At 40.1% G+C, this 19567-nt stretch overlaps 1 protein-coding gene across 3 annotated transcripts in view; it reads left to right on the top strand.

The window, feature by feature from the left end:
• Window positions 1-3908: 3908 nt before the first annotated feature.
• The window catches only part of eapp (e2f-associated phosphoprotein), a 19275-nt gene continuing 3616 nt past the window's right edge, over window positions 3909-19567 (top strand). For 2 of the 3 annotated variants that reach the window (XR_009804031.1, XM_061885824.1), the window contains exons 1-2: window positions 3910-4117; window positions 8735-8919. Coding sequence is in view for 2 of the 3 variants with exons in the window: in XM_061885824.1 (XP_061741808.1) it covers window positions 4047-4117; window positions 8735-8919 (256 nt within the window). In the remaining variant the exon portion in view is untranslated. Of the gene's footprint in view, window positions 4118-8734; window positions 8920-19567 lie in introns of all 3 variants that reach the window. The other variant, XM_061885825.1, reaches the window with a different exon arrangement.

Here is a 19567-nt window from a genome sequence, read left to right as displayed (position 1 = left end):
TTTTAATACATTTGCAATTTATTTATTTATATTCTCAACAATGTATTTTATTTTTATTATTTATTGAGGTTTTTTAATATTAATACATTTGCAGAAATACCTAAATATATTTTTGGAATTTTTTTTAATAATTATTTATTATTATTATTTTTAATACATTTGCAATTTATTTATTTATATTCTCAACAATGTATTTTATTTTTATCATTTATTGAGGTTTTTTAATATTAATACATTTGCAGAAATACTTAAATATATTTTCTGAATTTTTTTACAATGATTTATTATTATTATTATTTTTAATACATTTGCAATTTATTTATTTATATTCTCAACAATATATTTTATTTTTTATTATTTATTGAGTTTTTTTATTTTAATAAATGTGCAAAAATATGTACAAAATGTGGAAAAAGTGTACTTAAAAAAAATATATATATTTTTAAATAAAACATTTCCAAAAATACTCCTTTACATTGTCATGATGGGGTATTGTGTGTAGAATTTTGAGGACAAAAAACCGAATATATTTCATTTGTTACATGAGCTGTGGAGAAAGTGAAGTGCTTTGAATATATAAATCTTTTTAAGTATTATTTTGGGAATTGTTTATTATTGTTTTTGTTTTTTTAAATACATTTGCGAAAAATTGTACAAAAAAAATTCTCAACTCGTCACAATGGACAACATTTAGTTATTTTCTTACAGATATTTTTGAAAGATTTTTTTTATTATTTATTGAGTAATTTTTATTTGAATAAATTTGGAGAAATATGTAAATATGTTTTTAGAATCGTTTTTACTATTATTTATTGTTATTATTATTTTAATACATTTGCTTTTTGTTTAATTCTCGACACTACTTTTTATTTGTATTATTTATTGAGGTTTTTTTATTCTAATAAATTTGTAAAAATATGTATAAAATGTGGAAAAAGTGTACTTCCCAAAAAATATATTTTTTATTTAAAACATTTCCAAAAATACTCCTTTACTTAGTCATGATGGGGTATTGTGTGTAGAATTTTGAGGACAAAACAAAGGCGATAAGGCTGTTACATGAGCTGTGGGAAAATTAAAGTGCTTTGAAATGAATTTATAAAAAGTGTTATTTTTAGAATTTATTTTGATATTTTTTTAATACATTTGCAAAAATCTGTAAAAAAAAATTAAAATAAAATCTCAGCTTGTTATTGTGAACAAAATTTAGTTATTTTCTTAAAAATATTTTTAAAAATACTTTTATTTATTGAGTTTTTTTTTATTTTAATACATTTGCAAAAATATGTAAAAAAAAATTCACGTTCTGGAATAAAGTTGTAATGACAAAATGTGGAAAAAGTGTAATTTTTGTATTTTTAATAACATTTTTCCCAAAAATACTCCTTTAATTAGTCATGATGGGGTATTGTGTGTAGAATTTTGAGGACAAAACTAAGGCAATAAGGCTGTAACATGAGCTGTGGGAAAATTAAAGTGCTTTGAAATGAATTTATAAAAAGTGTTATTTTTAGAATTTATTTTGATATTTTTTTAATACATTTGCAAAAATCTGTAAAAAAAAATTAAAATAAAATCTCAGCTTGTTATTGTGAACAAAATTTAGTTATTTTCTTAAAAATATTTTTAAAAATACTTTTATTTATTGAGTTTTTTTTTATTTTAATACATTTGCAAAAATATGTAAAAAAAAATTCACGTTCTGGAATAAAGTTGTAATGACAAAATGTGGAAAAAGTGTAATTTTTGTATTTTTAATAACATTTTTCCCAAAAATACTCCTTTACTTAGTCATGATGGGGTATTGTGTGTAGAATTTTGAGGACAAAACTAAGGCAATACGGCTGTAACATGAGTTGTCAGATTTAATTAATTTTTTTTATTATTTATTTATATTTACTACATTTGCTAAAAACTAGCAAGGGAGAAAAATACAGTGTTTTTATTTTTAATGACATTTTTCCCCCCAAAAATACTCCTTTACATAGTCACGGTGGGGTATTGTGTGTAGAATTTTGAGGAAGGGGGAAAAAATTCCATTTTGTGTGGGAAAATACTTCCCGGATGCTGCAAAAGAAGGCGGGGCCAATTAAAAAGTATTTGCGTTTTTATCGTGAATTTAAAAACAACCAACGTGACGGGGCAAGCGCGCGTAAGGCCGTCAAGTTCGTGCGCGTGACGCGCGCGTGGACGTGGATCACGTGTTGGAAAACAGCCCGCGGCAATTATCTCTCCAGACTGAAAGCATGTTTTTCTTCTCTTGCCGCAAATTGCAGGCAATGAGTGGAAACTCTTCCAACAACACACACACACACACACACACACACGCACGCGCGCGCGCACACACAGCGTGGATTCCTGCGCGCGCACACAGCTGATTTGTCCCCGGGGCGACAATGGCGCGCCTGCGTGGGGACAGACGTGTGTAATTATGTTCTTTTTTCCCTCCTCCGCGCGCCAATTAGCGTCGCACCTGCGTCTAATTGGCTCGACGCGCGCGGCAGAGGTGGACGCGGCGGCGGCGGCGGCGTGCGCGCGGGCGGCGGCAGCTGCGCGTTCAAGGTGCAAACAAACAAACAAAATAAATAAAATAAATAAAAATGACTAAAAGATAGAAAACAAACAAACAGGCTCCCCGCTGTCCGCCATCTTGGGTGGAGGGACACAATGGCGGCCTGTGATTGGCCCTCCCCGGCAGGTGACCTTTGACACTGAGCTTCAACGCTGGTGTGCTGGCGCCATCTGGCGGTGACAAGGCGGAACAGCAAGAAAAAAAAAACTGAACATTTTGATAGAAAACGAATATTATTGGTTTTATTTTCAAGTCTCGGTCGTAGAAATGTCGAAAATAAGTCAAGTAGTATTTTTAATACAACACTAAAATATTTATATTAACTTCCGGTCTGTCATAGTAACCTTTTTTTCATGTTTTACACACTTTTTGACAAAATACAGTTTTTCACACACACAAAATATAGAATATCACCCCCCCAAAAAATTATTTATATATATATATATATATAATAAAAACAATGTATATATATATATAAAATAAAAAATAATATACACATATATAAAATAAGATAAAATAAAAAATACAAATATATATATATATACATTTTATTTTTTATTTATTTATGTTATGTTATATGTATATATATATATATTTTTTTAAATTATATACATATTGAGAAAATACAGTTTTTCTCACACGCAAAATATAAAATATTACCCCCCCAAAAAAGTTGTTTTTATTTTTTATTTTATATATATAAATATATATATATAAAATACGTTAAAAAATATTAAATAAAAAATATATAAACGTATGTATATATATTTTTATTTTATTTTTTATTTTATATGTATATATATTTTTTATTATATATATATATATACTATAACTTTTTTATTGTTATTGTTTTTATTAAATACTCCTTTAAGGAGAACCAAATGCTGAAACAGTGAATCAGATTTGAAACATTTAGGGGGGAAATAGTGCTAATTTAGGTTTGGACATAAAGGGTGCATGCCAAAAAACATTAAATAAATAAAAGGATATGTCCATCCATCCATCCATTTCCTACCGCTTGTCCCTTTTGAGGTCGTGGGGGGTCGCTGAAGCCTGTATATATATATATATATATATATATATATATATATATATATATATATATATATAATTTATTATTATTTAATTTTCACCGAATTTGCTTTTGTTTTATTTCCCTGACTTGTTGAAAGTGCCTCCACTTTTGCGTGCATTATAAATGTATGTTTGTCGTTCAATAAAATGAAAAATAAAATTACATAAATACAAATAAACAAGATAGACTTTGGTGGGGTTCAGTGTCAGTGCGCATGCGCGGCCAATAGGTGGCGAGGTTGCGCACGCAGCACAAGGATTGGTCCTCCAAGGAGGCGAAGAAGAAGAAGAAGAAGAAGCTGCAATAGACGAAGAAGAAAGAGCGGCGCTTGTTGTTTGCTGACAAACCTGCGTCAATGTTGTCATAAATGTCTTCTTAAGTGTCTTCTCTACCGACAAGATGGACAAACTGGGGGATGTGGACTCTTACGAGATCGAGGAGCCGAGCGACGAGGAGAGAGCAGCGACCAGGTTGTTAGCCACCCAGCGCTAGCTCATGCTAACACACTTAGCTTCCGTGCTAACACCTAAACACACTTAGCCTGCGTGCTAACAAGTAAACTAACTTATCCTGCGTGCTAACATGTAAACTAACTTATCCTGCGTGCTAACATGTAAACAAACTTATCCTGCATGTTAACATGTAAACAAACTTAGCTGTCGTACTAACATGTGAAGTAAGCCGGCAGGCTAACACGCTAACTAACTTAGCTTGCATGCTAACATGTAAACTAACTTATCCTGCATGCTAACATGTAAACAAACTTGTCCTGCATGCTAACATGTAAACTAACTTATCCTGCATGTTAACATGTAAACAAACTTAGCTGTCGTACTAACATGTGAAGTAAGCCGGCAGGCTAACACGCTAACTAACTTAGCTTGCATGCTAACATGTAAACAAATTTATCCTGCATGCTAACATTTAAACTTAACTTGCCGGCTAATATTCAAGCAAACTTAGCTTGCTGCTAACGTAAACAAACTCAGCTTGCAGGCTAACACGCTAACTAACTTAGCCTGCATGCTAACATGTGAACTAACTTATCCTGCATGCTAACATGTAAACAAACTTATCCTGCATGCTAACATGTAAACTAACTTATCCTGCATGTTAACATGTAAACAAACTTAGCTGTCGTACTAACATGTGAAGTAAGCCGGCAGGCTAACACGCTAACTAACTTAGCTTGCATGCTAACATGTAAACAAATTTATCCTGCATGCTAACATTTAAACTTAACTTGCCGGCTAATATTCAAGCAAACTTAGCTTGCTGCTAACGTAAACAAACTCAGCTTGCAGGCTAACACGCTAACTAACTTAGCCTGCATGCTAACATGTGAACTAACTTATCCTGCATGCTAACATGTAAACAAACTTATCCTGCATGCTAACATGTAAACTAACTTATCCTGCATGTTAACATGTAAACAAACTTAGCTGTCGTACTAACATGTGAAGTAAGCCGGCAGGCTTACACGCTAACTAACTTAGCTTGCATGCTAACATGTAAACAAATTTATCCTGCATGCTAACATTTAAACTTAACTTGCCGGCTAATATTCAAGCAAACTTAGCTTGCATGCTAACGTAAACAAACTCAGCTTACAGGCTAACACGCTAACTAACTTAGCCTGCATGCTAACATGTGAACTAACTTATCCTGCATGCTAACATGTAAACAAACTTATCCTGCATGCTAACATGTAAACTAACTTATCCTGCATGTTAACATGTAAACAAACTTAGCTGTCGTACTAACATGTGAAGTAAGCCGGCAGGCTAACACGCTAACTAACTTAGCTTGCATGCTAACATGTAAACAAATTTATCCTGCATGCTAACATTTAAACTTAACTTGCCGGCTAATATTCAAGCAAACTTAGCTTGCATGCTAACGTAAACAAACTCAGCTTGCAGGCTAACACGCTAACTAACTTAGCCTGCATGCTAACATGTGAACTAACTTATCCTGCATGCTAACATGTAAACAAACTTATCCTGCATGCTAACATGTAAACTAACTTATCCTGCATGTTAACATGTAAACAAACTTAGCTGTCGTACTAACATGTGAAGTAAGCCGGCAGGCTAACACGCTAACTAACTTAGCTTGCATGCTAACATGTAAACAAATTTATCCTGCATGCTAACATTTAAACTTAACTTGCCGGCTAATATTCAAGCAAACTTAGCTTGCTGCTAACGTAAACAAACTCAGCTTGCAGGCTAACACGCTAACTAACTTAGCCTGCATGCTAACATGTGAACTAACTTATCCTGCATGCTAACATGTAAACAAACTTATCCTGCATGCTAACATGTAAACTAACTTATCCTGCATGTTAACATGTAAACAAACTTAGCTGTCGTACTAACATGTGAAGTAAGCCGGCAGGCTTACACGCTAACTAACTTAGCTTGCATGCTAACATGTAAACAAATTTATCCTGCATGCTAACATTTAAACTTAACTTGCCGGCTAATATTCAAGCAAACTTAGCTTGCATGCTAACGTAAACAAACTCAGCTTACAGGCTAACACGCTAACTAACTTAGCCTGCATGCTAACATGTGAACTAACTTATCCTGCATGCTAACATGTAAACAAACTTATCCTGCATGCTAACATGTAAACTAACTTATCCTGCATGTTAACATGTAAACAAACTTAGCTGTCGTACTAACATGTGAAGTAAGCCGGCAGGCTAACACGCTAACTAACTTAGCTTGCATGCTAACATGTAAACAAATTTATCCTGCATGCTAACATTTAAACTTAACTTGCCGGCTAATATTCAAGCAAACTTAGCTTGCATGCTAACGTAAACAAACTCAGCTTGCAGGCTAACACGCTAACTAACTTAGCCTGCATGCTAACATGTGAACTAACTTATCCTGCATGCTAACATGTAAACAAACTTATCCTGCATGCTAACATGTAAACTAACTTATCCTGCATGTTAACATGTAAACAAACTTAGCTGTCGTACTAACATGTGAAGTAAGCCGGCAGGCTAACACGCTAACTAACTTAGCTTGCATGCTAACATGTAAACAAACTTATCCTGCATGCTAACATTTAAACTTAACTTGCCGGCTAATATTCAAGCAAACTTAGCTTGCATGCTAACGTAAACAAACTCAGCTTGCAGGCTAACACGCTAACTAACTTAGTTTTAATGCTAATAAGTTAACACACTTAGCCTGCATGCTCACATGTAAACAATCTTAGATGGCAGGCTAACACGCTAACTAACTTAGCCTGCATGCTAACATGTAAACAAACTTAGCTTGCATGCTAACATGTAATCAAACTTAACTTGTAGGCTAACATTCAAGCAAATTTAGCTTGCATGCTAACGTGTAAACAAACTTAGCTGATGTGCTAACACGTAAACTTAACTAGCAGGCTAACATTCAAGCAAACTTAGCTTGCATGCTAACATGTAAACAAACTTAGCTTGCAGGCTAACATGTGATCAAACCTAGCTTGCATGCTAACATGTGATTAAACTTAGCTTGCATGCTAACATGTAAACAAACTTATCGTGCATGCTAACATGTAATCAAACTTAGCTTGCATGCTAACATGTGATTAAACTTAGCTTGCATGCTAACATGTAAACAAACTTAGATTGCAGGCTAACATGTAATCAAACTTAGCTTGCATGCTAACATGTAAACAAACTTAGCTTGCATGCTAACATGTAATCAAACATAGCTTGCATGCTAACATGTAAACCTAACTTGCGGGCTAACATTCAAGCAAACTTAGCTTGCCTGCTAACATGTAAACAAACTTAGCTGATGTGCTAACACGTAAACTTAGCTTGCAGGCTATCATTCAAGCAAACTTAGTTTGCATGCTACATGTAAACAAACTTAGCTTGTATGCTAATATGTAAACAAACTTAGCTTGCATGCTAATATGTAAACAAACTTAGCTTGCATGCTAACACTTAAACACACTTAGCTTGCATGTTAACACATAAACAAACTTAGCTTGCATGCTAACATGTAAACAAACTTAGCTTGCATGCTAACATGTAAACAAACTCAGCTAACTTACTCAAACGTAAACACATTTAGCTTGCATGCTAACATGTAAACAAACTTAGCTTGCATGCTAACATGTAAACTAACTTACTTAAACGTAAACACATTTAGCTTGCACGCTAACACGTAAACAAACTTAGCTCGCATGCTAACACGTATACTCACTTAGCTTGCGTGCTAACATGTAAACAAACTTAGCTCACATGCTAACACGTAAACTCACTTAGCTTGCATGCTAACATGTAAACCAACTTAGCTTGCATGCTAACATGTAAACTAACTTACTTAAACGTAAACACATTTAGCTTGCACGCTAACACGTAAACAAACTTAGCTCGCATGCTAACACGTAAACACACTTAGCTTGCGTGCTAACATGTAAACAAACTTAGCTCACATGTTAACACGTAAACTCACTTAGCTTGCATGCTAACATGTAAACAAACTTAGCTTGCATGCTAACATGTAAACTAACTTACTTAAACGTAAACACATTTAGCTTGCACGCTAACACGTAAACAAACTTAGCTCGCATGCTAACACGTAAACTCACTTAGCTTGCGTGCTAACATGTAAACAAACTTAGCTCGCATGCTAACACGTAAACTCACTTAGCTTGCATGCTAACATGTAAACAAACTTAGCTTGCATGCTAACATGTAAACTAACTTACTTAAACGTAAACACATTTAGCTTGCACGCTAACACGTAAACAAACTTAGCTCGCATGCCAACACGTAAACTCACTTAGCTTGCATGCTCACATGTAAACAAACTTAGCTCGCATGCTCACATGTAAACAAACTTAGCTTGCAGGCTAACATGCAAACAAACTTAACTGGCGTGCTCACATGTAAACAAACTTAGCTCACATGCTAACAGTTAAACAAAGGTGCTGTGTGTGTGTGTGTGTGTGTGTGTGTGTGTGTGTGTGTGTGTGTGTGTGTGTGTGTGTGTGTGTGTGTGTGTGTGTGTGTGTGTGTGTGTGTGTGTGTGTGTGTGTGTGTGTGTGTGTGTGTGTGGTAGTTCGGAGGACGAGCTGGACGTGCTGCTGAGCGGCACAGTGGAGCAGAAGAAGAAGCTGATCAGAGAGTATTTGACGGGGGAAAGTGAGTCCTCCAGCGGGGATGACTTCCAGAAGGAGATGGAAGCTGAGCTCACCACCACCATTAAGACCATGGAGGACACCTGGGGACCCACCTGCACTACAGGTGACACACACACACACACATATCCCTCAGGCGGTACTGCATCAAAAACTGACATCAGTGTGTAAAGGATATCACCACATGGGCTCAGGAACACTTCATAAAACCACTGTCAGTAACTACAGTTGGTCGCTACATCTGTAAGTGCAAGTTAAAGATCTACTATGCAAAGCCAAAGCTATTTATCAACAACACCCAGGAACGCCGGAAGGGAGTTTGACCCGGCAGTAATTCAAGGCAGGCGCATACTATATACCCTGTGGCAATTCAAGGAAATACGGTAAACACGTGGCTTGGCATTGTCTTGCTGAAATAAGCAGGGGCGTCCATGATAACGTTGCTTGGATGACAACATATGTTGTTCCAAAAGCTGTATGTACCTTTCAGCATTAATGGTGCCTTCACAGATGTGTAAGTTACCCATGTCTTGTTCACTAATACACCCCCATACCATCACACATGTGTAAGTTACCCATGCCTTGGGCACTAATACACCCCCATACCATCACACATGTGTAAGTTACCCATGCCTTGGGCACTAATACACCCCCATACCATCACACATGTGTAAGTTACCCATGCCTTGGGCACTAATACACCCCCATACCATCACACATGTGTAAGTTACCCATGTCTTGGGCACTAAATACACCCCCATACCATCACACATGTGTAAGTTACCCATGTCTTGTTCACTAATGCACCCCCATACCATCACACATGTGTAAGTTACCCATGCCTTGGGCACTAATACACCCCCATACCATCACACATGTGTAAGTTACCCATGCCTTGGGCACTAATACACCCCCATACCATCACACATGTGTAAGTTACCCATGTCTTGGGCACTAAATACACCCCCATACCATCACACATGTGTAAGTTACCCATGTCTTGTTCACTAATGCACCCCCATACCATCACACATGTGTAAGTTACCCATGCCTTGGGCACTAATACACCCCCATACCATCACACATGTGTAAGTTACCCATGCCTTGGGCACTAATACACCCCCATACCATCACACATGTGTAAGTTACCCATGTCTTGTTCACTAATACACCCCCATACCATCACACATGTGTAAGTTACCCATGCCTTGGGCACTAATGCACCCCCATACCATCACACATGTGTAAGTTACCCATGTCTTGTTCACTAATACACCCCCATACCATCACACATGTGTAAGTTACCCATGCCTTGGGCACTAATACACCCCCATACCATCACACATGTGTAAGTTACCCATGTCTTGTTCACTAATACACCCCCATACCATCACAGATGTGTAAGTTACCCATGTCTTGTTCACTAATACACCCCCATACCATCACACATGTGTAAGTTACCCATGTCTTGGGCACTAATACACCCCCATACCATCACACATGTGTAAGTTACCCATGTCTTGTTCACTAATACACCCCCATACCATCACACATGTGTAAGTTACCCATGTCTTGTTCACTAATACACCCCCATACCATCACACATGTGTAAGTTACCCATGCCTTGGGCACTAATACACCCCCATACCATCACACATGTGTAAGTTACCCATGTCTTGTTCACTAATACACCCCCATACCATCACACATGTGTAAGTTACCCATGTCTTGTTCACTAATACACCCCCATACCATCACACATGTGTAAGTTACCCATGCCTTGTTCACTAATACACCCCCATACCATCACACATGTGTAAGTTACCCATGCCTTGGGCACTAATACACCCCCATACCATCACACATGTGTAAGTTACCCATGCCTTGGGCACTAATGCACCCCCATACCATCACACATGTGTAAGTTACCCATGTCTTGGGCACTAATACACCCCCATACCATCACACATGTGTAAGTTACCCATGCCTTGGGCACTAATACACCCCCATACCATCACACATGTGTAAGTTACCCATGTCTTGGGCACTAATACACCCCCATACCATCACACATGTGTAAGTTACCCATGTCTTGGGCACTAATACACCCCCATACCATCACACATGTGTAAGTTACCCATGCCTTGGGCACTAATACACCCCCATACCATCACACATGTGTAAGTTACCCATGTCTTGTTCACTAATACACCCCCATACCATCACACATGTGTAAGTTACCCATGCCTTGGGCACTAATGCACCCCCATACCATCACACATGTGTAAGTTACCCATGTCTTGTTCACTAATACACCCCCATACCATCACACATGTGTAAGTTACCCATGCCTTGGGCACTAATACACCCCCATACCATCACACATGTGTAAGTTACCCATGTCTTGTTCACTAATACACCCCCATACCATCACAGATGTGTAAGTTACCCATGTCTTGTTCACTAATACACCCCCATACCATCACACATGTGTAAGTTACCCATGTCTTGGGCACTAATACACCCCCATACCATCACACATGTGTAAGTTACCCATGTCTTGTTCACTAATACACCCCCATACCATCACACATGTGTAAGTTACCCATGTCTTGTTCACTAATACACCCCCATACCATCACACATGTGTAAGTTACCCATGCCTTGGGCACTAATACACCCCCATACCATCACACATGTGTAAGTTACCCATGTCTTGTTCACTAATACACCCCCATACCATCACACATGTGTAAGTTACCCATGTCTTGTTCACTAATACACCCCCATACCATCACACATGTGTAAGTTACCCATGCCTTGTTCACTAATACACCCCCATACCATCACACATGTGTAAGTTACCCATGCCTTGGGCACTAATACACCCCCATACCATCACACATGTGTAAGTTACCCATGCCTTGGGCACTAATGCACCCCCATACCATCACACATGTGTAAGTTACCCATGTCTTGGGCACTAATACACCCCCATACCATCACACATGTGTAAGTTACCCATGCCTTGGGCACTAATACACCCCCATACCATCACACATGTGTAAGTTACCCATGTCTTGTTCACTAATACACCCCCATACCATCACACATGTGTAAGTTACCCATGTCTTGTTCACTAATACACCCCCATACCATCACACATGTGTAAGTTACCCATGTCTTGTTCACTAATACACCCCCATACCATCACACATGTGTAAGTTACCCATGCCTTGGGCACTAATACACCCCCATACCATCACACATGTGTAAGTTACCCATGCCTTGGGCACTAATACACCCCCATACCATCACACATGTGTAAGTTACCCATGCCTTGGGCACTAATACACCCCCATACCATCACACATGTGTAAGTTACCCATGTCTTGTTCACTAATACACCCCCATACCATCACACATGTGTAAGTTACCCATGCCTTGGTCACTAATACACCCCCATACCATCACACATGTGTAAGTTACCCATGTCTTGTTCACTAATACACCCCCATACCATCACAGATGTGTAAGTTACCCATGTCTTGTTCACTAATACACCCCCATACCATCACACATGTGTAAGTTACCCATGTCTTGGGCACTAATACACCCCCATACCATCACACATGTGTAAGTTACCCATGTCTTGTTCACTAATACACCCCCATACCATCACACATGTGTAAGTTACCCATGTCTTGTTCACTAATACACCCCCATACCATCACACATGTGTAAGTTACCCATGCCTTGGGCACTAATACACCCCCATACCATCACACATGTGTAAGTTACCCATGTCTTGTTCACTAATACACCCCCATACCATCACACATGTGTAAGTTACCCATGTCTTGTTCACTAATACACCCCCATACCATCACACATGTGTAAGTTACCCATGCCTTGTTCACTAATACACCCCCATACCATCACACATGTGTAAGTTACCCATGCCTTGGGCACTAATACACCCCCATACCATCACACATGTGTAAGTTACCCATGTCTTGGGCACTAATACACCCCCATACCATCACACATGTGTAAGTTACCCATGCCTTGGGCACTAATACACCCCCATACCATCACACATGTGTAAGTTACCCATGTCTTGTTCACTAATACACCCCCATACCATCACACATGTGTAAGTTACCCATGTCTTGTTCACTAATACACCCCCATACCATCACACATGTGTAAGTTACCCATGCCTTGGGCACTAATACACCCCCATACCATCACACATGTGTAAGTTACCCATGCCTTGGGCACTAATGCACCCCCATACCATCACACATGTGTAAGTTACCCATGCCTTGGGCACTAATACACCCCCATACCATCACACATGTGTAAGTTACCCATGCCTTGGGCACTAATACACCCCCATACCATCACACATGTGTAAGTTACCCATGCCTTGGGCACTAATACACCCCCATACCATCACACATGTGTAAGTTACCCATGTCTTGTTCACTAATACACCCCCATACCATCACACATGTGTAAGTTACCCATGCCTTGGGCACTAATACACCCCCATACCATCACACATGTGTAAGTTACCCATGTCTTGTTCACTAATACACCCCCATACCATCACACATGTGTAAGTTACCCATGCCTTGGGCACTAATACACCCCCATACCATCACACATGTGTAAGTTACCCATGTCTTGGGCACTAATACACCCCCATACCATCACACATGTGTAAGTTACCCATGCCTTGGGCACTAATACACCCCCATACCATCACACATGTGTAAGTTACCCATGTCTTGTTCACTAATACACCCCCATACCATCACACATGTGTAAGTTACCCATGCCTTGGGCACTAATACACCCCCATACCATCACACATGTGTAAGTTACCCATGTCTTGGGCACTAATACACCCCCATACCATCACACATGTGTAAGTTACCCATGTCTTGTTCACTAATACACCCCCATACCATCACACATGTGTAAGTTACCCATGCCTTGGGCACTAATACACCCCCATACCATCACACATGTGTAAGTTACCCATGTCTTGTTCACTAATACACCCCCATACCATCACACATGTGTAAGTTACCCATGTCTTGTTCACTAATACACCCCCATACCATCACACATGTGTAAGTTACCCATGTCTTGTTCACTAATACACCCCCATACCATCACACATGTGTAAGTTACCCATGTCTTGTTCACTAATACACCCCCATACCATCACACATGTGTAAGTTACCCATGTCTTGTTCACTAATACACCCCCATACCATCACACATGTGTAAGTTACCCATGCTTTGGGCACTAATACACCCCCATACCATCACACATGTGTAAGTTACCCATGTCTTGGGCACTAATACACCCCCATACCATCACACATGTGTAAGTTACCCATGCCTTGGGCACTAATACACCCCCATACCATCACACATGTGTAAGTTACCCATGCCTTGGGCACTAATACACCCCCATACCATCACACATGTGTAAGTTACCCATGCCTTGGGCACTAATACACCCCCATACCATCACACATGTGTAAGTTACCCATGTCTTGTTCACTAATACACCCCCATACCATCACACATGTGTAAGTTACCCATGTCTTGTTCACTAATACACCCCCATACCATCACACATGTGTAAGTTACCCATGTCTTGTTCACTAATACACCCCCATACCATCACACATGTGTAAGTTACCCATGTCTTGTTCACTAATACACCCCCATACCATCACACATGTGTAAGTTACCCATGCCTTGGGCACTAATACACCCCCATACCATCACACATGTGTAAGTTACCCATGTCTTGGGCACTAATACACCCCCATACCATCACACATGTGTAAGTTACCCATGCCTTGGGCACTAATACACCCCCATACCATCACACATGTGTAAGTTACCCATGCCTTGGGCACTAATACACCCCCATACCATCACACATGTGTAAGTTAGTCATGTCTTGTTCACTAATACACCCCCATACCATCACACATGTGTAAGTTACCCATGCCTTGTTCACTAATACACCCCCATACCATCACACATGTGTAAGTTACCCATGTCTTGGGCACTAATACACCCCCATACCATCACACATGTGTAAGTTACCCATGTCTTGGGCACTAATACACCCCCATACCATCACACATGTGTAAGTTACCCATGTCTTGTTCACTAATACACCCCCATACCATCACACATGTTTAAGTTACCCATGTCTTGTTCACTAATACACCCCCATACCATCACACATGTGTATGTTACCCATGTCTTGTTCACTAATACACCCCCATACCATCACACATGTGTAAGTTACCCATGTCTTGGGCACTAATACACCCCCATACCATCACACATGTGTAAGTTACCCATGTCTTGTTCACTAATACACCCCCATACCATCACACATGTGTAAGTTACCCATGTCTTGGGCACTAATACACCCCCATACCATCACACATGCGTAAGTTACCCATGTCTTGTTCACTAATACACCCCCATACCATCACACATGTGTAAGTTACCCATGTCTTGTTCACTAATACACCCCCATACCATCACACATGTGTAAGTTACCCATGTCTTGTTCACTAATACACCCCCATACCATCACACATGTGTAAGTTACCCATGCCTTGGGCACTAATACACCTCCATACCATCACACATGTGTAAGTTACCCATGTCTTGGGCACTAATGCACCCCCATACCATCACACATGTGTAAGTTACCCATGTCTTGTTCACTAATACACCCCCATACCATCACACATGTGTAAGTTACCCATGCCTTGTTCACTAATACACCCCCATACCATCACACATGTGTAAGTTACCCATGTCTTGTTCACTAATACACCCCCATACCATCACACATGTGTAAGTTACCCATGTCTTGGGCACTAATACACCCCCATACCATCACACATGTGTAAGTTACCCATGCCTTGGGCACTAATACACCCCCATACCATCACACATGTGTAAGTTACCCATGTCTTGGGCACTAATACACCCCCATACCATCACACATGTGTAAGTTACCCATGCCTTGTTCACTAATACACCCCCATACCATCACACATGTGTAAGTTACCCATGCCTTGTTCACTAATACACCCCCATACCATCACACATGTGTAAGTTACCCATGTCTTGTTCACTAATACACCCCCATACCATCACACATGTGTAAGTTACCCATGTCTTGGGCACTAATACACCCCCATACCATCACACATGTGTAAGTTACCCATGCCTTGGGCACTAATACACCCCCATACCATCACACATGTGTAAGTTACCCATGCCTTGGGCACTAATACACCCCCATACCATCACACATGTGTAAGTTACCCATGCCTTGGGCACTAATACACCCCCATACCATCACACATGTGTAAGTTACCCATGCCTTGGGCACTAATACACCCCCATACCATCACACATGTGTAAGTTACCCATGCCTTGGGCACTAATACACCCCCATCCCATCACACATGTGTAAGTTACCCATGTCTTGTTCACTAATACACCCCCATACCATCACACATGTGTAAGTTACCCATGCCTTGTTCACTAATACACCCCCATACCATCACACATGTGTAAGTTACCCATGCCTTGGGCACTAATACACCCCCATACCATCACACATGTGTAAGTTACCCATGTCTTGGGCACTAAATACACCCCCATACCATCACACATGTGTAAGTTACCCATGTCTTGGGCACTAATACACCCCCATACCATCACACATGTGTAAGTTACCCATGTCTTGGGCACTAAATACACCCCCATACCATCACACATGTGTAAGTTACCCATGTCTTGGGCACTAATACACCCCCATACCATCACACATGTGTAAGTTACCCATGTCTTGGGCACTAATACACCCCCATACCATCACACATGTGTAAGTTACCCATGTCTTGTTCACTAATACACCCCCATACCATCACACATGTGTAAGTTACCCATGTCTTGGGCACTAATACACCCCCATACCATCACACATGTGTAAGTTACCCATGTCTTGTTCACTAATACACCCCCATACCATCACACATGTGTAAGTTACCCATGCCTTGGGCACTAATACACCCCCATACCATCACACATGTGTAAGTTACCCATGTCTTGGGCACTAAATACACCCCCATACCATCACACATGTGTAAGTTACCCATGTCTTGGGCACTAATACACCCCCATACCATCACACATGTGTAAGTTACCCATGTCTTGGGCACTAAATACACCCCCATACCATCACACATGTGTAAGTTACCCATGTCTTGGGCACTAATACACCCCCATACCATCACACATGTGTAAGTTACCCATGTCTTGGGCACTAATACACCCCCATACCATCACACATGTGTAAGTTACCCATGTCTTGTTCACTAATACACCCCCATACCATCACACATGTGTAAGTTACCCATGTCTTGGGCACTAATACACCCCCATACCATCACACATGTGTAAGTTACCCATGTCTTGTTCACTAATACACCCCCTTACCATCACACATGTGTAAGTTACCCATGTCTTGTTCACTAATACACCCCCATACCATCACACATGTGTAAGTTACCCATGTCTTGGGCACTAATACACCCCCATACCATCACACATGTGTAAGTTACCCATGTCTTGGGCACTAATACACCCCCATACCATCACACATGTGTAAGTTAGTCATGTCTTGTTCACTAATACACCCCCATACCATCACACATGTGTAAGTTACCCATGTCTTGTTCACTAATACACCCCCTTACCATCACACATGTGTAAGTTACCCATGTCTTGGGCACTAATACACCCCCATACCATCACACATGTGTAAGTTACCCATGTCTTGGGCACTAATACACCCCCATACCATCACACATGTGTAAGTTACCCATGTCTTGGGCACTAATACACCCCCATACCATCACACATGTGTAAGTTACCCATGTCTTGTTCACTAATACACCCCCATACCATCACACATGTGTAAGTTACCCATGTCTTGTTCACTAATACACCCCCATACCATCACACATGTGTAAGTTACCCATGTCTTGTTCACTAATACACCCCCATACCATCACACATGTGTAAGTTAGTCATGTCTTGTTCACTAATACACCCCCATACCATCACACATGTGTAAGTTACCCATGTCTTGTTCACTAATACACCCCCATACCATCACACATGTGTAAGTTACCCATGCCTTGTTCACTAATACACCCCCATACCATCACACATGTGTAAGTTACCCATGTCTTGGGCACTAATACACCCCCATACCATCACACATGTGTAAGTTACCCATGTCTTGTTCACTAATACACCCCCATACCATCACACATGTGTAAGTTACCCATGTCTTGTTCACTAATACACCCCCATACCATCACACATGTGTAAGTTACCCATGTCTTGTTCACTAATACACCCCCATACCATCACACATGTGTAAGTTAGTCATGTCTTGTTCACTAATACACCCCCATACCATCACACATGTGTAAGTTACCCATGTCTTGTTCACTAATACACCCCCATACCATCACACATGTGTAAGTTACCCATGCCTTGTTCACTAATACACCCCCATACCATCACACATGTGTAAGTTACCCATGTCTTGGGCACTAATACACCCCCATACCATCACACATGTGTAAGTTACCCATGTCTTGTTCACTAATACACCCCCATACCATCACACATGTGTAAGTTACCCATGTCTTGTTCACTAATACACCCCCATACCATCACACATGTGTAAGTTACCCATGCCTTGGGCACTAATACACCCCCATACCATCACACATGTGTAAGTTACCCATGTCTTGGGCACTAATACACCCCCATACCATCACACATGTGTAAGTTACCCATGTCTTGTTCACTAATACACCCCCATACCATCACACATGTGTAAGTTACCCATGTCTTGTTCACTAATACACCCCCATACCATCACACATGTGTAAGTTACCCATGTCTTGTTCACTAATACACCCCCATACCATCACACATGTGTAAGTTACCCATGTCTTGTTCACTAATACACCCCCATACCATCACACATGTGTAAGTTAGTCATGTCTTGTTCACTAATACACCCCCATACCATCACACATGTGTAAGTTACCCATGTCTTGTTCACTAATACACCCCCATACCATCACACATGTGTAAGTTAGTCATGTCTTGTTCACTAATACACCCCCATACCATCACACATGTGTAAGTTACCCATGTCTTGTTCACTAATACACCCCCATACCATCACACATGTGTAAGTTACCCATGTCTTGTTCACTAATACACCCCCATACCATCACAGATGTGTAAGTTACCCATGCCTTGGGCACTAATACACCCCCATACCATCACACATGTGTAAGTTACCCATGTCTTGTTCACTAATACACCCCCATACCATCACACATGTGTAAGTTACCCATGTCTTGTTCACTAATACACCCCCATACCATCACACATGTGTAAGTTACCCATGCCTTGGGCACTAATACACCCCCATACCATCACACATGTGTAAGTTACCCATGCCTTGGGCACTAATACACCCCCATACCATCACACATGCTGGCTTTTACACTTTGCACCTAGAACAATCTGGATGGTTATTTTCCTCTTTAGTCCGGAGGACACCACGTCCTCTGTTTCCAAATATAATTTGA

This window comes from Nerophis ophidion, linkage group LG24 (assembly GCF_033978795.1).
Source record: "Nerophis ophidion isolate RoL-2023_Sa linkage group LG24, RoL_Noph_v1.0, whole genome shotgun sequence".
NCBI lineage: Eukaryota > Metazoa > Chordata > Actinopteri > Syngnathiformes > Syngnathidae > Nerophis > Nerophis ophidion.
Note: the sequence above shows the minus strand (reverse complement) of the source record. Positions and strands in the feature narration are given on the sequence as shown.